This window comes from Gaeumannomyces tritici (assembly GCF_000145635.1).
Source record: "Gaeumannomyces tritici R3-111a-1 unplaced genomic scaffold supercont2.3, whole genome shotgun sequence".
NCBI classification, from domain to species: domain Eukaryota; kingdom Fungi; phylum Ascomycota; class Sordariomycetes; order Magnaporthales; family Magnaporthaceae; genus Gaeumannomyces; species Gaeumannomyces tritici.
The window spans coordinates 1,610,839-1,632,535 of record NW_008804547.1 but is presented as its reverse complement, the minus strand read 5'-3'; the positions used below and the strand labels follow the sequence as shown (position 1 = coordinate 1,632,535).

The 21,697-nt window shown below is 58.9% G+C and overlaps 9 protein-coding genes across 9 annotated transcripts; 5 read left to right on the top strand and 4 right to left on the bottom strand.

Moving 5' to 3' along the window:
- Positions 1–207: 207 nt before the first annotated feature.
- Positions 208–1,135, bottom strand: GGTG_05664 (hypothetical protein; the record flags this gene model as incomplete). The annotated part of the gene is made up of 4 exons (XM_009223469.1): positions 832–1,135; positions 549–720; positions 381–475; positions 208–291 (listed from the first exon to the last, which is right to left on the bottom strand). The coding sequence occupies exons 1-4, from the start codon at positions 1,036–1,038 to the stop codon at positions 208–210; spliced, it is 558 nt and encodes a 185-aa protein (XP_009221733.1). The 5' UTR covers positions 1,039–1,135.
- A 297-nt stretch (positions 1,136–1,432) lies between these two features.
- GGTG_05663 (hypothetical protein) lies at positions 1,433–3,178 on the bottom strand. Its single transcript, XM_009223468.1, has 3 exons — positions 2,321–3,178; positions 1,851–2,218; positions 1,433–1,761 (listed from the first exon to the last, which is right to left on the bottom strand). Exons 1-3 carry the CDS (start codon positions 2,466–2,468, stop codon positions 1,651–1,653), a joined length of 627 nt encoding a protein of 208 aa, XP_009221732.1. The 5' UTR covers positions 2,469–3,178; the 3' UTR covers positions 1,433–1,650.
- Positions 3,179–4,424: 1,246 nt separating this feature from the next.
- Positions 4,425–6,448, top strand: GGTG_05662 (hypothetical protein). The gene is made up of 4 exons (XM_009223467.1): positions 4,425–4,814; positions 4,882–4,953; positions 5,024–5,229; positions 5,369–6,448. Exons 1-4 carry the CDS (start codon positions 4,601–4,603, stop codon positions 5,678–5,680), a joined length of 804 nt encoding a protein of 267 aa, XP_009221731.1. The 5' UTR covers positions 4,425–4,600; the 3' UTR covers positions 5,681–6,448.
- Positions 6,449–7,632: 1,184 nt separating this feature from the next.
- GGTG_05661 (hypothetical protein) lies at positions 7,633–11,481 on the top strand (the record flags this gene model as incomplete). Its single annotated transcript, XM_009223466.1, has 3 exons — positions 7,633–7,639; positions 7,693–9,665; positions 9,736–11,481. The coding sequence occupies 3 exons, from the start codon at positions 7,633–7,635 to the stop codon at positions 11,479–11,481; spliced, it is 3,726 nt and encodes a 1,241-aa protein (XP_009221730.1).
- A 532-nt stretch (positions 11,482–12,013) lies between these two features.
- GGTG_05660 (hypothetical protein) lies at positions 12,014–13,474 on the top strand (the record flags this gene model as incomplete). Its single annotated transcript, XM_009223465.1, has 1 exon — positions 12,014–13,474. One exon carries the CDS (start codon positions 12,014–12,016, stop codon positions 13,472–13,474), a length of 1,461 nt encoding a protein of 486 aa, XP_009221729.1.
- A 245-nt stretch (positions 13,475–13,719) lies between these two features.
- Positions 13,720–15,001, bottom strand: GGTG_05659 (hypothetical protein). The gene is made up of 2 exons (XM_009223464.1): positions 14,953–15,001; positions 13,720–14,880 (listed from the first exon to the last, which is right to left on the bottom strand). Exons 1-2 carry the CDS (start codon positions 14,983–14,985, stop codon positions 13,975–13,977), a joined length of 939 nt encoding a protein of 312 aa, XP_009221728.1. The 5' UTR covers positions 14,986–15,001; the 3' UTR covers positions 13,720–13,974.
- A 1,504-nt stretch (positions 15,002–16,505) lies between these two features.
- GGTG_05658 (hypothetical protein) lies at positions 16,506–17,992 on the bottom strand (the record flags this gene model as incomplete). The annotated part of the gene is made up of 2 exons (XM_009223463.1): positions 16,506–17,758; positions 17,833–17,992. The coding sequence occupies 2 exons, from the start codon at positions 17,990–17,992 to the stop codon at positions 16,506–16,508; spliced, it is 1,413 nt and encodes a 470-aa protein (XP_009221727.1).
- Positions 17,993–19,436: 1,444 nt separating this feature from the next.
- GGTG_05657 (hypothetical protein) lies at positions 19,437–19,799 on the top strand (the record flags this gene model as incomplete). The annotated part of the gene is made up of 1 exon (XM_009223462.1): positions 19,437–19,799. The coding sequence occupies one exon, from the start codon at positions 19,437–19,439 to the stop codon at positions 19,797–19,799; it is 363 nt and encodes a 120-aa protein (XP_009221726.1).
- A 1,030-nt stretch (positions 19,800–20,829) lies between these two features.
- GGTG_05656 (hypothetical protein) lies at positions 20,830–21,434 on the top strand (the record flags this gene model as incomplete). Its single annotated transcript, XM_009223461.1, has 2 exons — positions 20,830–21,289; positions 21,427–21,434. 2 exons carry the CDS (start codon positions 20,830–20,832, stop codon positions 21,432–21,434), a joined length of 468 nt encoding a protein of 155 aa, XP_009221725.1.
- Positions 21,435–21,697: the final 263 nt, after the last annotated feature.

Genomic DNA, 21,697 nt, shown 5'->3' with positions numbered 1-21,697 from the left:
GGGCGTTGCGAGTTGCATTAGTCCAGGGTAAAGTGTGAATAGGAAAAAGAAAGTATATATTTATTATGTTGTTCGACTTCTCCGCCTTGCCCTCGTTGACTGCCTGGCTCCTGTCAACCGGAGTCACCCGGTTGTTGTAAACAGAGATTTGATCAACGTAGCCAGCGAAACAATGCTTGGCGTGGAGACTGGTGAATGCGGTTGCTCTCAAGTAAAGGCGCAGCCCTCCTGGTCAGTCTTGACAACCTGCTTCAAATCAGACCCGAGCAGGCCTGCGCGCTCGATCCATGCCTTTATAATTTTCGGTAATTTTCACCGTGTCAGCACTGACACCCGCAGATTGTCATGGACAACCGGGACACACCCCGCGCATCACCTACATCAAGAACGGCGGCCGGTGGCCTCTGCTCGCGGCTGAGCACGAAGAGGGTGCTGAAATTGTTGGACTGCACGATTGCAACGTCCCCGGTATAGTCTAATTAATGGAGTAAGCCTCGTTGCATCGACTGCAGGCGGACAGGAGGGGTTCCTTCCCAAGGACAACGCACCTTGAACGATGTAGTTGGGGCCGTGGCAGGAGGGGCCAGGCTGTCCAGGGAACTGCACGCGGAAGACACCAGCGGCCCCGTAGGACGGATGCGCCGGCGCGGCGCTCCCGAGGATGTTGACGGGCGCTCCCTGGGCCTCGCATGTGTTGTTCACCTGCACTGTTCCGTTATCCTGTGTGTTTTGAATCCGGGCGGGTTTCATAGTTAGCCAAGACGTAACCACCTTCCGCGAAATCCCAGCCCATTTCCCCGTTGAGGAGTGTCCTTGTGTGCATCCACTAACATTGAGCTGGTACTCGGCAAAAATGCACTTGCACCCGGCCGTGAAGGGTGCTATCGTCCCTGCAACCTGATACCAGCGGCCCAGGTACGAGTCTAGCTCGAAGCCAATGTCTGCGGCCGGGTAGAAGCACTCACCGTCCCAGGTTGACGGCACCGCGGAGCTGGCGAGCACGCCCGATAGCAGGAAAGTGGCGAGGGATGGCCTCATTGTGGCTGGCGTGTGTCTGGGGGCTCTAAAAAAAGACGGGAGAAACACAATTGTTCATAGAGGTCATCCATGCACGTTTGCAAAAGCTGCCATATTCCTGTGTTTGCTAGGTCCAAGTCATCGTTTTCCCTCGATTTAAATATTCCATTCGAACATCATTCTAGACCGCTCGTCGGCAGAGAGTCATCATCATGATGCAAATGCTCCAAACCTTGTGGTCCTAAGTCCCCAAGACAAATTAGTGGTTGGTGACGCCATCGATATCCAGGAACCTTGCTCTTTCGGGAAAGCAGCTCGCGTCGCGATCTCGAGACAGCCGCATTGGCGCGCCCTGGATCGGCACATCGGGCAAAGATAGGGTAGATCACATCTTGCTTCGGGCCAATCCGTCAAGCTGCTTTCAATCGCCCGATTTCAACACTTGGCTGGCTGGATTTCTCCCTTGCGGCGGATGTTCTATTTTGCTGCGCGCGCGCGCGCGACGGATTGAAATGATCTGGCGCTGGATAGTGCATTTTATTTTGTACAAATAATCCTCGTCGCTCCTTCTCGCCAGATTAATGCCATTATTTCCCTATCGACCCCCTGTTTTCTCTGCGTCGAACCAAACACTCAAAGCATATGGGCTGCGGCAAATACGGCAGCATAGACGAGAGCAGCCATCCCGGCATTAGGCAAAAAGTCTGCGGCGCCGGCTGGGACGGGCGGGGAAGAAGGCCGGGACTGTGGTTCGAACAACGTTAGCTTGTGCGTTTTTCACCCAGTAGAGGATTCGTTGGGCAAAAAAGGGAGGGGGTTGCATTCCGACATACAGTGGAAGTGGCGGCGGCGGTGGATGAGTTTCCTCCAGAGCTGGATGAGGTAGATCTGACGCTCCCCGACGGTGCTGGGGGGCGGGTTGAAGTGGCCGGGGCGGTGGTGGGCGCGGGAGTCGAGGACTGCGCCGAGCCGGCAGGGCCGACGGCGGGGATAGCGGGCGGGACCGGGTCCTGTTTGCCCGAGGCCGGGGTAGTGGAGAGGCCGCAGCCGCGCCCGAAGGCTTCGAGGCCCCTCCCGTACATAGACCAGATGTTGACATTTTCCGGGCCGGCGCACTTGAGGCAGTTCCCGTAGTTTGTCTTGAACACGTCGTTGGAGCAGCGCGCGTCGCCGCTGAAGCGGCCTTGGCGGAGTGCCTGGCCTTGTTCACGGGAGATGCAATGTTAGCTACCCGAGTCAAAAATGGCACGGACATGTACGACGAAGACAGGGGCGCTCTCGAGGGCCGCCGCAGCGAACTCACCGCAGGTGTCGTGACAGTTATATGCCGGGCTCCCGGGCTCCTGTCGCTTCAGGAGGCGAGACGCCATCTCGAGAGGGTCCTCGATGGTAACAGCCGAGACACTAGCAGCAGCCAGGACGGCACCAACGAAAAAGCGCATGGAGACCATCTTGGCTTGTTGATGTACTGCTGTAGGCGGAGAGAGAGAATCGCCGAAGAAATACACTCGAGCACGGGCAGACTGTATTGAATACGACTCAAGCGAGTGTAGAGGAGGAGGCAACCCGTGGCTTGAAGAATAGTGAATGGAAACAAGAAAGTGGCTGCCGTGCCTTATGTAGGAAGCCAAGACAGCATAGTAGGAGCAAACCGGGAAATGCGGACCTCGATTGCTCAACTGGACTCGATTCTCCCTTACCGGGAAGCTGTAAGCGCCTACATCCCGATAGGTTCTGAGGAATCAGGTACATGAACGGCCCCGAACTATGCAGCCCCACTAGGTCTACATCGTATGTGGAATGCATGGCCGGGATGGTGGCATGAACGAAAAGGGGATGGCGGGAAGGGTGTATGGAAGCGGATTCCTGTAGTGGTGCGCTCACCGGATCAATAGGGTTGGAGAAGCGTAGCGAGGGGTAAAGGCCGAGGAGATGGGCATCAGCTCGCAGCAGAGTCAGATGTTGGCCCGAGTTGGCCAGTAAATGCGTTTACCTTGGTGGCCAGGGGTGCGGCCGAACATCGGAGGCCATTTTTCTTGGTGACATCCGTTAATGCCGAACACGAGAAAGAGAAAACATGGAAGGGTTGGTCTTGGGAGAACTTGGCGAAAATCGCGATGGTACATCCCCACTCAGATTTAATCATATGATCTGATAAGATTAGATGAGTTGATTTGACGATCACCGTGGATTAAGTGGACTCTATCCACGCTTCCGCTTCTGACCATTCTAGATTGGGCATAGCACCATTAGATAAACCAGGATGGCCCACGATGGACCATCGACGAGAGCCAGTTTTCCCAGCCAGACCGGTGCCCCTCCTGTACGGCGACCGAGCACTTAAATGGGGTGGCATTGCTCCAGCTTCCTGTCCCAAGGTAGGGTTTAACCGTGTAATGCCAATCCTTCGGCCACCCACACGGCCCTGCTCGAAGCCGTGTCCCAGTGGCCAGCTAGCCAGGTTTTTGCATTTGAGAATATTTGCCGTGATCCAGCTTGCGGTATTTCTCGGAAGCTGGGATAGGACTCCCTATCGAGCCGGCTCTCATGCACACGCGGGTGGTAACTTTAATCCCAATAAGAGTGAAAGTGAGGGGCCGCTCCTTTACATCGCGGGACGAGCTGCAGTCAGAGCCACGACCAGAAGGCTGACGCTGTTGAGTATACACGGCCTACCTACCTGATGGCAGGCTACCCAGGTCGCTTCGTAGAGTGTTGCTCGTCGTCTCGGAGCGAATGGATCACAAAAATTGATGCTCACCACGCCGCACTGAGTCGACGTATCTTTGCAACGACATCGGGACAACTAGTCCACACACCTAGCTTGGCTCCGCTCGCGCCCTCAACTTCTCCCGCCCCTGCTTAAATGGTCGCACTTGGCAACTGCGGGATCTGGGATGTTGGCGAGTCACAGCTGGCCACCACCCTCCAGTTCGTCCGTCCGCGGCTGCCGAAAGCAAAGATAACTGGCCCGGATTCCATGATCAGCAAAGTGGTACCACCCTGATGAATCTTCTAGGCACCATACGCGCCAGCGCTGCCTCTAGCCCTCCTTGGAGGAGTGTGGGCAGCCAATTCTCGCCGGGGGAAGACGGAGACTGGGCAGAACCCGCAGCTGATATCGACACTGGCCACCGCACCCTTTCTTTTTCACGCCGTAGCACTGGGGAGGGGAATCTATGCGAGCCCAGTCAGATCATTGGTAGATACCAGCGCACCAGACAGTCAAAGCTCCGCAACGACCTCCATCAGCAGCCCTCCATCCTCTGGGCAACCATCCCACCTATCGCTTGACCTTCCTGATTCATCGCAGAAGGGATGCTTCTAGCTTTGCATGCTCGGCAGTATCCAGGCGGGAGAGGCTTTAGTCTGGTTTTCCCACCCGTGGGCTGCCTTCGGCAATATATAAACGTCGTGAGGTGCGCCCCCATGTCTTATGGGCATTTCGTGCACCTCACGTCCAGGACCCCGCCTTTTTAATCTCTAGGGAGCCCGGTTGAATCTGTTCTGCCATCTCGAGCGCCGAAATTTCCACTTTCACTCTTGGATCAACAAACATCGGCGTATTTCCAAGACTGTCAAGATGCAGTCCAAAATCTCAGTTGCTCTTCTCGCCGCAGGCCTCGCCGTTGCTGCCGACAGCAAGACGCAGGGCCACGGGGTTGGTGCTCTGGGAACCGAGATGGGCCCGGTCGCCTTCCTCTGGCCCGCTGACCGCCCCTGGTCGGCCGACGCCGACAACACTGCCCCCTGTGGTAGTGTGCATGGTGTCACCAACCGGACCCCCTTTCCCCTTAGTAAGTATACGTCGTCTCTGTCACGCTCTGATAACACCAAAAGGCTGACAATATTTTTTTCCTTCAGCTGCGGGCGCCGTATCGCTGTCCGTCGCAACACAGGCCTACGATGTTGACTTCTCGCTGTCCTTCTCTAATGGTGAGTATTATCTGCCCGATCTCTGGTACACCATACATCATAACACTAACATGGCCGCGGCCTTGAACAGACCCCAAATCCAACAGCGACTTCACCCAGCAGGCCGTCTCACACACCATTGGTAGGGTCGAGGCCGGCCACCAGTGCTACAGGCTCGCGGCGGTTCCCTCAACGGTAAAGGCTGGCGACAACGCCACTATCCAGCTAGAGTATCGCTCCAAGTTCAAGACGGAGAACGACGGGAGGGACCAAACGTTCTACGCATGTGCCGACATCGTAAGTCTTGTCTACATCTACTTATCTTCCTGTCCGATCCATAACCCCACAGATTTCCTTCCACGTCTCTACCCAGCTAGTCCCGAGGACGTGAGATTAGTATGGCATGTCAGCTAACATAGTGTTGCGTCCACTCTAGCAATTCGTGGATACCACCGCCTTCAAGTCCAACATCCCCTGCTTCAACGTCACATCGGAGGAGTTCGTCCCTCCCCAAGGCAGCTCACCCAACCCTTCTACGACCGAAAACGCCTCCGCCGGCGGCCTTTCCACGGGCGCCATCGCGGGCATCGCCGTAGGAACCATCGTGGGCTCGCTCGCAGTCGTCGGTCTCGTCGCCTTCCTTGTATTTAAGAAGCGCCGCGGCAGCAACAACGCCCCCGCCAACGTCGAGGCCGGCATGAAGGTCAACCCCGAGGTGGCCTCGGTCAACTCCATCTCCCGCCGCTGAGCCTGGTCGCTGAGCCTGGGCCGTTGCTTTCCCCGTTATCGGCGTGGAGTGATTTGGCTGACTGGGTTGGTCGGAAGGAACTGCCTTTTTATGGCGTCGCTTGATGAACAAGCTTGTATTTGGTTACAGGCTGGAAGCAGACGGAATGGAAAGCTCGTGACATGAAACGTGTCGACTCGAAGGAGTGATAGGTCCGTTGTGCAAGAAGTGATACACGTCCATCCCATAAATGGAAATGTCGAAAGCTCAACAAGGGATTGGAGGTAGCTGCCCGCTTGTACAGGGAGTTTTTGAGGCCAGCCACGACGTGGTGGGTCAGCGTACGCTGTACCGTTGACCAAGGTCATTGGCGATATTGCTTCATACAAGCCGTGTAGCCCCAGGGTCTGTCTCGTCGCTTCCGTCTTTCGCCTTGTTGCCTGGTTGCCCAGCTTCAACACCTCCATCGGCTAGCGCGGGGTCGTGAGGGTATCTTAAGACGTAACCTTATCAAAAGCTTACATGGCTCTGGGCGATCGCTTGTAAGCCAGACGCCCCGTCTTGTGACGGATGTCTACCATCAAGGAGTGTAAGTACCTACCATCTACCCAAGTGGAGGCAAGATGCGGGATATTCCGTTCTGCTTACTTCCTGGGGCGGGGAACAAGACAAGCCTACTGCACCGAAAGGCAGGAATGCTGCAGCTGCCGGGCGAGCGGATTCGCTGGCCCGACAGATATGGCTAGTAGCAAACCTGCAGTCTGCTGGGCGTTGTCCGGTATGTGTGCCCAAATCTGCATGTTATGGGTCGGCGCAATGGAGGAGCCGAAAATGAACTGCTGTTAGCAAACGAAAGGCTGGTAGGCAGAGATAGGTCGAGAGGTGGGATACTGCAGCCTGTCGGAAGTGTGGCGCACTAGTGGAAGCGGCGGTCGTGGGCGTGAAGGCGCAAGGTTTCGGTAGAAAAATAGTGATGCGGATTACTGCTACAGGAAATTCCTGCATCAGCGTGGTCACAAGGACGCTGTCCAGTTTCTGACCATCGCCTACCAGGGAAGGCCTACCGCGACGGACCGGCCTCGAATGCCCACGCCCGTCGTTGCTTTCCCGGGGGTAGGGCGGCCGGATAACTGACAGCGGGAAATGGCTGGGCCTAGACCTCTTGGGGCGGCGAGGGGGAAACTGAGGAACCAATAAGCTGACCATTTCGCCGAGCGTTAGTGTCTATCCTCAGCTCCTTCCCCACGAATCACTTTGAAGAGTGCCGCCAGCTTCGACATAGTGAGCCAACACATGCAGCTTCCTCAGCCTTCACGCGGCGAGCTAACAAATGCAGCCACTTCGGCTCTCAGCTTCGACGCAGCGGGCCAACACATGCAAGCCTCTTCAGCCCCAGCTTAGCGTGGGGTCTGATTTTGTCTAGATTGATGTTCGGGTGCAAGTTCACGACTTGGTACAACGTCCGTGTATGGCGTTCGTTATCCTAGTTTGGAGCTGGGCAGGCTTGCAGGACAGGCGCGGAGGTGCTGGGGCACAGCCCTGAGAAGAAGGGTTTGCCCACTGCCACCGAGCCAAAAAAAAAAAAACAAGAAGATATTCTGGACGAGAGGACTCGGCGCGAGCTTATTCGCAAGCGTTTAAACGCAAGAGGGCCAAAAACGGCAAGGTTGCCAAAATCTAAACTATATTTATCACTCTAGGCCGGCGCGTCTGCTATTGTGTAATAGGTCACACACAGTCGCCTCTGTCTTCCATGCGACTCTTAGCTCGAGCAATTCTTGTTGCCAAGTGCGTCCTGCCGATGTGAGAAGCATAAAAGCGATGCGAATCCCCAGTCTCGTTTCATCCATGCTGCTGTGGACTCCAAGCCACTGCCCACAGCTTCACGACAGCATCGACCTAGCGAGACTGACCGGCCCATATCTGACCCTCAGACTCTTGCCCTCGCGTTACCTATACTAGGTCCACCCGCCATGGCAGGTAAGAGACACCCTTATCTACCATCCGCGACCACGCACTTACCACCCGCCCAGGCATCGGCGTCCTCCCGGCCGCCCATCTGGCGGCCCTGGGTGATGATGCATCTGTCTCGATGGGTTGGATCGAGATGGTCATGCCCAAGGACGACCAGGGCGAGGCTGTTTCCAATGCGTACGCCATGCGCGTCGTCGAGGAGCCGGCCAACAAGTTTGTCCGCATGATCAAGGAGCCGCTCAACTTGATCAGCGTCATGGGCCCTGCGCGCTCAGGCAAGAGCACCCTGATGAATTTGCTTGCTGGCTGCACCACCACCGAGCTCTTCGCGACGTACCCGGGCATGGAGACCTTCACCAAGGGTGTCTACGTCCCGACCCGGGTCGTGACCCTGCCGCAGTTCTCGTCGCTCGAAGGCGAGCCCGTCGTCGAGGCTGCCAACTCGGCCATCAAGGTGTCCTTCGTCGACACCGAGGGCCAGGGGGCGGTGGGCGACGTTTATGACATGAACCTGTTCAGCCCGGCCCTCGTAACCTCGCGGGTCGTTATCTACAACCGCACCGGTGGCCTGCTGACCGAGGAGATCCTCGGCCAGCTCGGCATGATGACGCAGGCGGCCAAGCGGCTGCAGACGGCCGACGCCGCCGCCGCTGCCAAGGGTCCCATCTTCGGCCATCTCTTCATCATCTTCAATCAGTTCCGCCTGAACGTCAACGACACGGCCGACTCGCTACGCGACAAGCTCATGGCCGAGGAGAAGAACCCGGACGCGGTGGGCACCACCCGCAACAATATCCGCAAGCTGCTGGCGTCAACCTTCGAGTCGATCAAAGTCTGCATCTTGCCTGACCGGCTCAAGTCGGACGCCCGCGACGCGCTGTCGGACGGCACCAAGAAGTTCCTGCTGCTGTCTGACTTTGAGCCAAAGTACCTCGAGTACTTCAAGGTGCTGCGCAACGCACTATCCCGGGCGCTCGTGACTCCGAGGGAGCTGACCAAGGGCACCCCGCTGACGGGCGGCGCCATCGCCGATTTCATGCCTTCGTTTGCCGACGCCATCAACAAGCAGGAACCGCTCAACCTGCCATCCATCTTCGAGGCCGCCCAGAACGAGGCCGTCAACAAGGCTCAAGTCGAGTTCACCAACAGCCTCACTGCCAGCGTCGCCAGTCGCCTCCAGGACGAGGCCAAACCGACGCAGATGCTCTCGTCCTTCTTCGACACTGATGTGTCCATCCTACTGACCCAGCTGGCCAAGACGCTCTCGTACATGCCTCCCGACGTCATCCAGAAGGCGCAGGGGCAGGCTTCGCAGTCCGCCGAGCCCACGCGCAAGAACCTGCTAGACACAAACCTTAGCCGTGTCCGGGCCCTTCTGGCCAGCGCCCTCACAGCCGCCATCAAGAGCATCCCCGCCCAGATCCAAGCTGCGTTCCCGGCGGATAACGTGCGTGCTTCTCCGACCGACATCGACAGCCGCCTCGGCGCCATCTCCACCAAGCTGGCCGCCGAGCTCAAGGCGAAGGGCGACACTTTCGACCCCAGCTGCCTCCCAGACAAATACGCCGACGCCATCCGGCAGGCCGTCGACATCCAGCGGACCTCCATCAACGAGCGGGCCGGCACTGCCTGGGCCGTTTGGGCCGCCGACGTCAACAAGAGCCTGATGACGACGCTGCTTGGGGGGCTGGCCGGGCTGACGACGACCACAAAGGTCGGCGAGTCCAAGGTCTACACCAAAAAGGCCGCCGCGCTCGTCGACACGGCCAAGGCCGACTTCACGAGGCGGCTCGACGCCGAGTACGCGTGGGCCGACCGGGACGCCCAGAAGCTGCAGTTCACGGCGGCCGCCGAGGCCGCGGCCAAGATGCAGCAGGCTCTGTGGGAGGCCAACGACGACGAGGTCCGCGGTGCGCTGGCGGCCCTCGCCTCGCGGCTGCAGGCCAGCTACCAGATCCAGCTGCAGGACTCGCTCCAACCAAAGATCGAGCCGCCGTCTTACAGCGCCATCACAGACCCCTCGCCGATTAGGGTGCGTTCAGATTACTCCCTTCTCCCACATATGCCGTATGGTTTGCTTTTACTGACTCTGCCGGCGACAGGCCCGTCTTGCCGAGTTCTGCACCACCAACAAGGTCAGCGATACGGTCACCTCGGACGCACTATTCCAGTTCGACTCGTTCGTATCTGGCAAGAAGGCCGACTTCAACAATGTGTACTCCAAGGCGTGCAGCGACTACTCGAACGATCTCGACAAGGCGCTCAGCATGCAGGTCCCGCTCGTCATTGACGTCTATAACCGCGGGCTTGACAGCATCGATCTCGAGCTCACCTCGGCCTCCACCACCAGGGCGTCCATCGAGACCAAGTGCAACGCGGTCGGCACCGAGGCGGCCAACTCGTTCAAGGTCGTCATCAGCGGCTACAACACGATCCCCGGCGGCGCCGTCTCCAAGCCCATCGTCGACACGCGCACCCTCCAGCTGACAAACAGTCTCGCCGAGGGCAAGGCTGCCAAGCTGTCAAAGTACGACGAGGTCGTGTCCGTGTGGAACAAGGCGCTGCTTACGAGCATCGTCGTGCCCATCGTCGACAGCGCGCTGGCCAACAAGTTCGCCAACGAGGTGGCCCTCGCGCGCGAGGTGGACGCGCGCGAGGCCGACTACATGAACCGCAAGCGCGGCGACGGCGACGACGCGCGGCAGAAGTGGAAAATCTTCAAGACGACCACGTACCTCGCCCTCGTCGAGACGGTCCGCCGGTTCGACGCCTACAACATCCCCGGGCTCGAGGCCAACCTCGCCGCCACCAAGGAGATCCAGGAGAAGGTCATATCGCGCATCACGGCCCCCTGCGCCACCATCGCCAGCTGCCTCGGCATGTCGTGGATCGGCGGCGGCTACGACTTTTACGGCGGCAACCCCTCGGCCCTGCTGCCGCCGCAGGACCTCGGCCTGCCGCAGGCGGACCCGCAAAAGGGGCAGCCGGGCCAGAACATGCGCATGTTCCGCATGAACAACCAGGGCGAGCCGCCTTCGGACGGCTACCGCCGCGACGAGCGCACCAACCTCGAGTTCTACGAGTGGGCCGTCGAGATCTCGGACATCATCTGGGGCAAGCCGATCGTGACCGACATCAAGCCCGTCAAGGTCGACACGACCGAGTACGGCGCGCAGTCGACGCCCCTCGAGGTCACCGTCGGCACCGTTAGCACCGAGACGTCGACCATCACCGACTCACAGACGTGGGGCATCAGCGCGGGCGTCGAGGTTGGCTACAAGTCGGGCGTTAAGGACGTGTGGGAGGCCAACGTCAAAGGCACCTTCAACGCAAAGTTCGACTCGACGCACTCGTCGCAGGTCGCGACCACCTTCACCACCAGCACCAGCGCCAAGCTCGTGCTGCCCCCCAACCGCATCAGCTGCATCAACCAGCTCATCTTCAACCAGCGCACCTCGCTGTCCTACACGGCAAAGGTCCGGGTGGTCCCGCGGCTGCGCTTCCAGAACGGCTTCACCGCCTGGGGCGGGGGAGGGAACTACCGCGACAACCCAAACACCAACGCGCGCAAGTCGGGCATGGGCGCGGGGGAGCGCAGGACGGACAGGCTCGACTTTCGCCGGTGCGACGAGATCCGCGAGGACGCGCGGGCAAACGCCGACCCCTGGGAGTGGCAGCTGTGCATGGAGCGCAACCCGGATCTCACGTCGGCGCTAGATACCCTTGCCAGTGGGACGCCGTTCGAGGTCTACGTCAAGGGCAAGTGGGAGGGCATCACGGGCAAGTACGCCGTCACAACGGTCACGCCCAAGTCGACGACCCTGACGCTGCTGCCTATGGATATGTGAGGTGGGTGATGAGGTGGGTGAGAGGCATGTTTGCGGCGGCGGTTGCGGGTTGTGCGGGTTCTGGACGACTCCTTTCCTGTGTTATTGTAACTCGAAGGTACAGGTACTGGCGCGAATAAGGGTTAGGTGCAAGCTTTACAACGCACGTTGTTGTAGCAGCGAGTTGTACCGGCATTTTTGTTGTGGACTGGACTATGAAACGTTGGAAGTGCCGAAAAATAGGTGGTTTTATTTCGCCATTTAAACCGTTAGGCGATAGTCTGGCCTAGCGACGAATTCCAAAGCGTCGATAAGCTGCGCTGGATAAACTTAGGCGAACCAGCCTCGTCGCTTCCGTCTGACGCCTTGTTGCCTGGGGGCCCAGCTTCGACCCCTCCATCAGCTAGGGCGGGGTGCGCAACCTGCTTGACGATCGTGTCGAATTGAATATTTATTCTGAACGCGTTGACCCCTTCTACCACTTGCCACCCCTCTCTCTCTCGCCCTGTTGGCATTCCGAGCCTTCGCCATCGTCTTCAGCATGGAGTGTATCATGCGCGACCGCACCCTCTTCAACGAGCGGCTAGCTGAAGGGCTACCGGCTACTGCTTCGGATGGCAGCAGCAACAATCGACAGTTCACAGTCTTCCCCGCGTTGCCCGTCGAGCTCAGGCTGAAGATATGGCAGATTTCCATCCGGGAGCTCCAACATCGCATCATTTATGTCAAGCTGAGGCCAGGGCGTGAACCGTCGGTGATGATGACGATCCCGCCTGGCGAGGCCCCAGAAGGCACCCACGGTTCCGCCGCAGACATTGCCAACGGCAGCGATAACGACCATGTCATAGAGGACGCCCATCAGAGATTCGACGCTGGGCTCGAATCCATTGAGCGCCGTCGACGGCTGGCGTGGTCGGCCGTCTTCCCCACCATCCTTCGGGTCAATCGCGAATCCCGGAGCGCTTACTTTTCCGTCTTCCGAATCCCTATGCCTTTCGGGGCCGGCGGCGACGACGCTCGGAAGCTTGTCGTTAACCTGAGCCCAGACCGCGACATTCTGGACGTGGGCATTTCCGTTCCAGACCCGGATATTGCCGACCCGGATAACCCGCGGGTCAGGGCACGCCTCTTCGTTGGCTTCCTCTGCTCCCTTCGCGCGAGGGATCCCAGAAAAGAGGGCATCAGACGCCTTTCACTAGGCGCGCAGGTGTTTAGCACCCAGACCGACGATACATGCATCACAGTGGACGACCTTCTGGACCATATATCCCCCTCCGTCGCCGACGAGAGCTGGGAGAGGGGAGCTACCGTCTTTGCCCAGGTCATCGAGAATCTGGTGTCGTTCTTCCGCGTCGCCAATCTCGGTCACATTGGACGTTGCAACCCCGGACCCCCGATCTTTCCCAACTCCAAGGCCCATTTTGCTCTGTCCGTCCCGTTGGCGCCGGGCCGGCGGCACAACAACCTCGTAGCGTGCACTGCATGCGTCAGCCACAGGTACCTCCCGTCCACCCCCGACGTCGCCACCTTCACCTGGCTCGACAACGATCCACGCCCCCATGTCGCCGTGGACACGCAGCAGCTGCCCTCGAACGAGTGCCCGCACCAGGTGTTTCGGGCCTGGACGGAGTTGGAAGAGCGCTTCGGCGTTAAGCGGGCAAGCTCCTCGTTCGACCTCTACCTCGCTGCCGCCGAGGACCACAACAACTCCTTCGATAACGAATCGGCACGGCGTCACCTCAAGAATGAGTGGGGGTCGTGGCAGCAGTGGTCCGATACCCTTCAGGAAGAGTACGGCCAATGGGTGACCGAGATGGGAGATCTCATGAGCGAGGAGCAGGAAGTGGCTGTCAAGGACGAAGCCCAGCCGGCTGTTGGGTTGTGGCTTTGGCCAAGCGAAGCGCTCAGCAGGTTGAGTGCAGAAAATCCGTGCGGTGAGCACGATGCCGGCGAGTTGGCAGTGCACGATCTGTCCGGATCCACTCCGGGGCTTCTGGTGGCGCATCTGGCATGAGGAAGGTGGCGGCGGGGGAAGATATAGAAGGTTCGCAGGATGTATCGGTATGGCAAATAAAAGTCAAGTCGTTATGGCAACTAGTTAGAGAAGGCAAGCAAGAGATTGGGTTTGAACGAAGCCGGTGTTTGGACTGTGTTTCACTTCAGATGACTTGGCGGTGATTAGGTCAGGGCCGGAGCTGGGCGATGTCTTGACTTCACTAAGGCGTCGAAACCACAGAGATTTCCTCATGCAAGGCCATCGCCACTAAGACCGGGTTAAGATGACAAGGAGATGGATGAAGCGTGTTGCCAACCAGGCTTTTATCGGCCCTTATATCAAAAGGGCAGCCGGGACGGATAAAGCCTGAGAGCGGTGACGTCTGTTTGCTACCGGCTGCAAGGTCTAGGCGCTATGGGGCTCAGAATAAGGGGGAAAGGGTGCATTGGACTCCTGGCATCCGTCCGAATGTCAGCCCTCGGGGCGGTACAGACGTGTGGGAACAACAGCATGAAGCCCTACTGTCCGGCCAAGATATCGGTCGCCACGCTCTTGACCAGCCCCTTCATCTCGGCCTCGCCGTACTCCTTCAGCCCCAGGACCTTGTTCCACGACCGGTCCTCGTACCCAGGCTTGTTGGACCCGGTCCACGCGGCGAAGTTGACGTGGCCCATGAACACCCAGGGCTCGAGCACGCCCTCGGCCAGCGCCCCGTCCGACTTTGCCTTCATGGGCGCCGTGTCCACCTCGGTCACCGTCCAGCCCTCGGCGCCGCCGCCGGTGGCGTCCTGGAGCGCGGCGACAAAGTCGCGCTGCCGGATGCTGCCGTCGTGCACGTACACGTGCTCGTTCCTCGTCTCGTCGGGGTGTCTCAGCACCGCGACCACGGCCTCGGCCACGGTCGACAGGCGCGCGAAGCTGACGCGGTGCGAGCCGCCGTCGTACACGTCCGCCGTCTTGGCGGTCAGGTTCCCGGTGTGGCCGATGCGCAGGCACCAGTCCAAAAACAGGTTGCAGTACACAAACGTGTAGCTCGTCGCGCCGTCGTTTTTGGTCGCCTCGGCCGCCAAAAATTCCTCGGCGGCCACCTGGTCCGCAAAGGTCCCGCAGGCTCGCACCGCGGGCTGCCGCAGGTCGCAGCCGAACTCGGACGGCAGCACCCGCCGCACGCCCGCGGCGACGGCGGCGGGGAGGAGCGTGGCGACCTGCCAGGCAATGGCCGTGGCGCCGACGGTGCTGACGAGCGCGTCGTGGCCGCGGAGCGCGTCGGTCAGGGCGGGCTGGGACGCGAGGTCGACGGTGGTCTCGGCGAATTTGCCGGCCAGGTCGGCGGGGAGCTTGCCGGGGCTGCGCACGAGGGCCGTGACCTCGAAACCGGCGCCTACCAGCTCCCGGAGGACCACGGCGCCGAGGCTCCCGGAGGCCTGGGGGGTTGGTGGTAGGTGGGTCAGTTGGATGCTTAGGGAAGGGGGGTTCTGCTGGATGCTACAACTTACGCCGACGATTGCGACTCGCTTATACGCGGCCATGTTGCGGGTGTTGTGCTGTTGCTAGGAGAGCAAGGAGTGAGCGAGTTGGGCGACAATGACGGGCACAAGGGAGGCTCAAGTCGTCGAGACGTGTGATTGCAGGCCAGCCGCTTTCTGTGTGAGATAGGAGATAGGTCGCCAGGACGAGTAGCTGATAGTCGATGAAGGGAACGCATGCAATCCAGTCTGATTCACATCTGAGAGGCCACTCATTATATACTCGTGCAGGCTAAAAGCGCCCGCAATTCGACGCTTTTTTTGTGACATTTTTCCCCAGCCAAATTAGCTGGGAATCAATGTATCGCTAAAAAAGGTAATGGGCCGCTCACTTACTTTTTTGCATGGTGCACAGGGGAGTTACAAGTTTGGCTGTGCACCGTGCCTACAGGAGTTTGGCTAACTATTACCTTTTTCAGCGATACATTGATTTCCAGATAATTTGTCACGAAAAAAGCGTCGAATTGCCCCACCGCACTTTACTCCGGAGGACCGTTAAAGTGCGGGCGCTTTTCGCCCGCACGAGTATGTCTAGTCGGGCATGTTTCCCGGATTGCGCCTTGGGACAACTGCCGGCTGGATCTCCGGGGCTTGGCGACGTCCCCCTAGCGAAACGGTCAAGTTTAATGCAGCTCGGGGGAGTTCAAGGGGGGATGCTGGTGAAACAACGATACCAAGCTAGCCCAGTCATGCGCGGCGGCGCGCCTATGGTGAGCCCTCGGTGTTGCAGCCTGGCCGGGTCGATTATCAAGGGCTACCACACGTCGACATTCTCCCATTGTGCATGTTCCCGGCCAGCTCCCTTACTAGTTGGAGCTACCCAGCCCGGGCGAGCTGTGTTAATCCGCAAGGAAGGCCTCTATAGTTAGTCAAGGCGGAACGTTGCGATACACGGCTGACTTCACATGAGATCCCCGTCGGGTCACAGACCAGTACTGTATTGCCTCGAAAGGGAGATGATTACGCCATTATTCCACATTGGGACCGGCATCCTGCCAAGCTACTATCCATATTCCATTTCACCTCCGCCCCCTTCTTCCCCATTCTCGTCTTTTTTATCGCCCTTTTTCCTTTTCCAACCTTGCCCAAATTCCTTTTCGTTCAATCCCGCCCCATTCACCTTGCCACTTTATAGTTTTTTTTCTTTTTGCGTCAGCCTCGGGGCCCCACCTCAAGCAATATGCGAAGCCAACAGGGCAGCGGCGACCGCCAACGTCAACTATCCAGCAGGTGTGGTGCACATATAACGCCCGTTCCTGTAATCCGCGCCAAGCTCGGTTGAGACTTGGGTAGTTGGGGTCGGCGATTGCTAGTGCCGCGTTGGCTTGACCTGTTGATTGAGGTGGGAGCCTAAGGTTGGGGCTGGAAAAAACGCGAAAAGGGAAAAAGAAAAAGCGAAAAGAGAAAAGAAAAAGACGAAAATGGGGCAAGGCGAAGTTGGAGTGTTTACGTGCGCTCGCGAGGTTCAAAAAGGTACGATAGAAGCACTGCCCGTTTTGTATTATGGAAAGCAAGCTGTGGCATTACTTTCCAGCTCGTCTTCGCGACCACGCCGACAAGAGCCGCTTGGGCTGTGAATGCCAAAGCGACCTGCGTGACACCGCTGCCGGCTCCGAGCTGGACTTGCTGTAGTCGCAGGTCGGGCAGTGGGTCATGCGGTTCGGGGTGGCCGGGTAGGCGTCCTTGCCGTACGTAGCGTTAAGGGAGACGGACCCGACCACGTTTCCCGTCTCGAGGCGGATCCACGTGTCCACCTCGCGCGCCCTTAGCATCTCGCGCGTGACCAGGACCTGCCGGCCGCCCCGGACCCAGTTCCCGTAGCCGCCGTAGCCCGTGTGCTGGCCGAAGCAGAGGTTGAGCCCGTTGCCCTCGACCGTCATGCCGGGCACGAGCCGGTCCCACTTGTGGCACCACGTGTTGCCGTGGTCGTGGCCCGAGAAGAGGGCCACCAGCCCGGGGGTGTCGACGAGCGCCTGCATGAACGGCACGTCCTGGCCCCCGTAGTCGCAGCCGGCCCGGTCCCTGCCGTCCGGGCACCAGCCCTGGGCCTGCGGCCCGAGCGGGCAGTCGTCGTTGATGCCCGGCTGCCGGTTGGGGTCGACCGAGGAGGATGAGGAGCCGTTGCGGCCGTGCTCCGTCTGCAGCGCCAGCGATGCGGCGACGGGGATGTGCACAAAGGCCAGGCTGGGCACGACGGCGCCGCCGAAGCTGCGCGCCAGCTGGCGGCTCGTGCGCCGGAACCACGACACGGCGCTCGGGTGCACCCAGTTCTCGTGCCCGAGCCGCTCGCCCGACGTCTCGTTGAGTTTCTGGAAGAGGAAGCCGCCGCGACTGTCGAAGAACCAGAGGACGAGCTCGGGGACGCAGCGGCGGCCGGGGCGGCCGGGCGGGACGTATGAGTGGTTGCTCGTCAGCGCCGCGTCGCAGTCGGCGCCGTAGACTGGCAGGTAGTAGTTGGTCGTCCCGGCGCGCGGGTCTCGGACCATGTCGGTGGTCATGGCGCCCGGGAAGCGCCGTTCTCGCGCCAATATGGAGCCCCCCGAAAGGTTGTACTGATAGTCGTGGTTGCCATAGGTCGAGGCCCAAGGCAGGCCGCGGCGGACCATAGGGGCGACGATGCGGTCCACGTACGCGCTCCCGTTGTGGAGAAACGCGTTGTCACCCGTGATCAGGTCGCCGTTGAGGACAACGAGGTCGGATGGCTCAGCGTCCAACACTTTGTCCATGACCTTGAGCGTGTTGGCATCTTGCTGCGGGCCCCATTGATCCCACGCATCTTGAGAGAGGAGAGAGGGTAGTGTTAGTGGTAGGCCGTAGAAATACGAAGACACAGGGGCAAGGGCCACTTACTCTCTCCAAAGTGCAGATCATTGAAAATGGAGATCTGGAATGTGCCGTCCTCTTTGAACTTCAAGGGTGTTAGATTGGTTACATTCCAGAGCGGCCTCGGGACTGCAGCTTGTGACGTGCCAAAGAGGAAGGGCACGGCCGCGAGAAGAGAGAAGCGCATCGTATAAGGCCCAACACAGCTCCAAGCTCTGATCCTGGAGGCGACCAGTTCGTACCACCTACGACGACATTGGACGACGCATCCCGCCCCTTTCTATACCACCACATCATAAACCCCAGCCTCTGGCCGCGATGGCAGCTGGGCCCCGAATGCCTCGGAACAGCTGGGAGTGGGCAGTCCGCATTCCAGCAAGAGGCCATGGATGGACTCGCTTGCTTGCACCTACATACCTGGAGCGAGTCGGGGCCTCGGCCGCCCAGTGGTGGGCTAACCAATGGGATCTGGGACAGGCCCAAGAGATGGCGGATGAGGCCAGGCAACATTGCAACCGTGGCAGCCCATGGGAGAGCTTAGGGAGGGGGATTGGCGGGCTCCCTTGCAGCCATAGCCAGGAATCAATTGATTCACCCGGCGAAGGGACATGTGTTTAGCCTTGTCGGCGCCTCGCGGCAGTGAATGCTACGGCATGGCAGCGTGTGCGTGTGCGTGTCTCGCTAGAGGCGCACGCGTCTGGCGGTGGGTGGGAGAAGGTTTCTGCGTTTGTTGGGTTGTGTTAAAGTTGTGGCGGTCACTTCAGCATGGCCTCGGCTAGAACGTGACGACAGCGGCCAACGCCACTGGCTGGCGCTGGAAGGATCTGTGCCAGTGCTAGATTGGGCCAAACGACCATCAAAGCTGCAATGTCGGCACACTGCAACCCTCGCGCAGTTTCTACCGGAGCTTGTGGGCAGGATAACAATGGAATATACGATGAGATGAACCTATTTGATTGGTGCTTTTGGGTCATCCCGGACGCTCATGATCGGATGAATCGCACACGGGTGGTCTGACGATGCCCTTAGACCGCGCTTTGACGATGTGCAGCCCACTCCGACTCCAACACGCGGCTCCAGAAACCGGGACTTCTCCATCTTCTTGCAGATAGATCTCTACCCACGGCCCGTTTGCCAAATATAGATATCGTTGGCACAGCCCTACGCGGTATTTTTCATAGCCTCTGCTAGCCCCAACCTTTAAACTCACCGCGCTCGTTGTCGGGAGGGACCGAAACTCAGCGAACCCGGTTTCAAGATTCCGTAGTTAGGATATGGAGATAGCCATGTCTTGCGTTCTGCCGATCTAAGTCGCGTGGCAAGAAGCCAGTCATCCAGCCATTCAAAGCATCCAAATCGTGGCCATGTTCCTGCTAAAGCGAACCCGATGTTCTGGTTCGCTCGTCTTGCTTCACTGTCTCTTGGTATTTGGTTGGTTTGCGTCATCGCTGTCTTCCACTTCGTCCATTCCAGACGGCAAGGGGAGGAAGCCAAAGCTCTTCAGGTTCCGGCCGTATAGGGATCTATAAATTGGGTATGCTCCGTCAAGGCGGCATCTTTCACCTTGTGGTTTTGCTTTTATACTTGGTAAACCTTTCCAAGACAAAGGACAACTCTCAAACTTCACAGACATGCGTTTGGTAACCGCCATTATCACACTGGCAGCGACTGTCTTCGCAGCACCGCTCGCAGCCAATGACGAGCTGGCCGCCGCCCTAGCAGCACTGCAGCAGAATAATCCCAAAGACGCCAGCGCCGCCATAGGGGCTCTTCCAGGACAGGTCTCGGCCCGCCAGAGTGGCGATGAGCTTGCCGCCGCCCTGGCGGCTCTGCAACAGAACAACCCCGATGATGCCGATGCCGCCAAGGGGATCCTCGAGGGACGGGTGGCCCCGCGCCAGAACGACGACCTCGCCGCCGCACTGGCGGCCCTGCAGCAGAACAACTCCGGCGACGCCGCTGCGGCCGTGGTAGCCGGCGTAGGCCGGAGGTAGGATCCTATACAGCTGACAACTGGCACAGCCCTTGGTCGGGAGGAGTGAAGGGGAAGGGGGTCAAGGGATGAGAACTCGGTTCAATCTTGCTGCGATTAAACCGTCCACCATTCATGTAAATAGGTATCGTGCTGCTGAAGGGAATATCACAGTCCTTTCCCCAAAAGCAGCGACCTGGCGGATCGTCGTCTCTGTATTCGATGCACGTGTGAGCAACTTGGGGTTAGGGTCTATGTACCCCTAGGCAGGCACGCAGGCAACATCGCATTAGCTCATCAAACCACATGCATCCAATCTGGCGCCCTTAGCGCCGGCATCCGGGTACTCGGCTCCACTTGATCGCCGCCCTTTCGTTATTCTTGAGCTTCTGTTTTCTAGATAACGAGGCTCATCGTACTACCTTCACCACAAGATCTGCGCAGAAGTCGAGTTCTGCTGCTCTTGCAGAGCCCAGCCAGAGTGCCATGTTCTGTTCATTTTCTGCGTCTCAGAATCCGGGGTGGCAGTATTACTGCGTCACCAAGGCGCGGTGCCGGTTGTGTCAGTTCCCCTTTGAGGATGGGGAGCACACGGTCGCTGGTCAGTCCCTGCATGCTTCTGGCCGCGATGGGGTCGGGCTAACATGGTCGCCGCCACTTTCGCTGATCTCGAACACGTCTGCGCAGACCTCGGCACCGGGGCCATGTCGCCATGGTTCGAATTCCACAACGAGGAGAGATGCTCCGACCACAAACGGCGTATAACAATCCACATGACACGCGCCGATGACTGTTCGCGTAATGTTGTGGAGGGCGGACGAGTTTCCAATAGGAGTACGCCGGCTGCTCCCTTCCACGCCCAATGCTTTAACCGCCGGACCAGCGACGCCAGCGAGCGCTTCCTTGCCGCGACCGCATACTGGCCAGCTCCGTCGCCGGCAGAGGAGCGGCGCCGGTCAAGCCGCATACAGAGGCTCTTGGCTGCACGGCTGGCTCAACTCATATCTCCTTCGGATGGGTTCCATGCATTACACCTTCCCGGGGAAGTCTGGATGATGGTTGCCGGCCTCCTCGTGCGCCAATGCGCAGCGCTCGATGCTCAGATCCGCGTTGAGCGCCAGCCAAAGGTGGAAGACTCGCAAGCCAGCTTGGGCCACGCCGTCTATGCCTCATACATCAAGTTTGAAGGCCGCCATTATATCAAGACTCTCTACAACCAACCCGAGGATGCGGATGGCGTGCAAATCGGGAGCTACGTCCCTGGGAAGCACTTTCTCGTGGTCCCCAAATACGGCAATTTGGCTGGTTCGTCGAGATCGCTTCTTGTCGAGAAAAGCAGCGAGCATCAAACGAAATCGGTTGGGTGCACCGAGAATGAAGAGAAAGAGGCCAGGAGCACAGACCGGGGAGGAGTTTGGATGGCCTACGACCATCTCGGCGTTCGGCAGATATTCTATGTTCCACCCGACAAGAAAGATGCCTGGAACTCCAGGTTCCCCAAGGTTGAGTATTGTTCGTGGAGATACATCCCACTTGGAACCGATGGATTGGATGGTAGCACCCTCTCCGCCGCAAGTGACGTAAGTCGTTTACCTGTCTGCCGTGATTCCGAGCTCGAAGAAATTTAGGGCAACGCTCCAACACGACAGTGTCATAGGGAACGAAAGCGCGCAACATCACCAGGAGTTGGGACTGCATCAGGCCAGGATCAGCACCACGTCACAAATCAGGACTTGGAGGAGCGAGTCCTGCCATGTCCGGGTTTAAAACGATTCTCCTCAGGTCCTCCAATGAAGGGCCCTTGGTTCACTGGCCGCAGCCATTATTTCCGTTGCCTACCGTAAGGGTGCTGGTAACAAGGAAGGGCAACGGCCCCCCGGATAACGGGGTACTAGATATACGGCTCATGCGCTCAGTTAA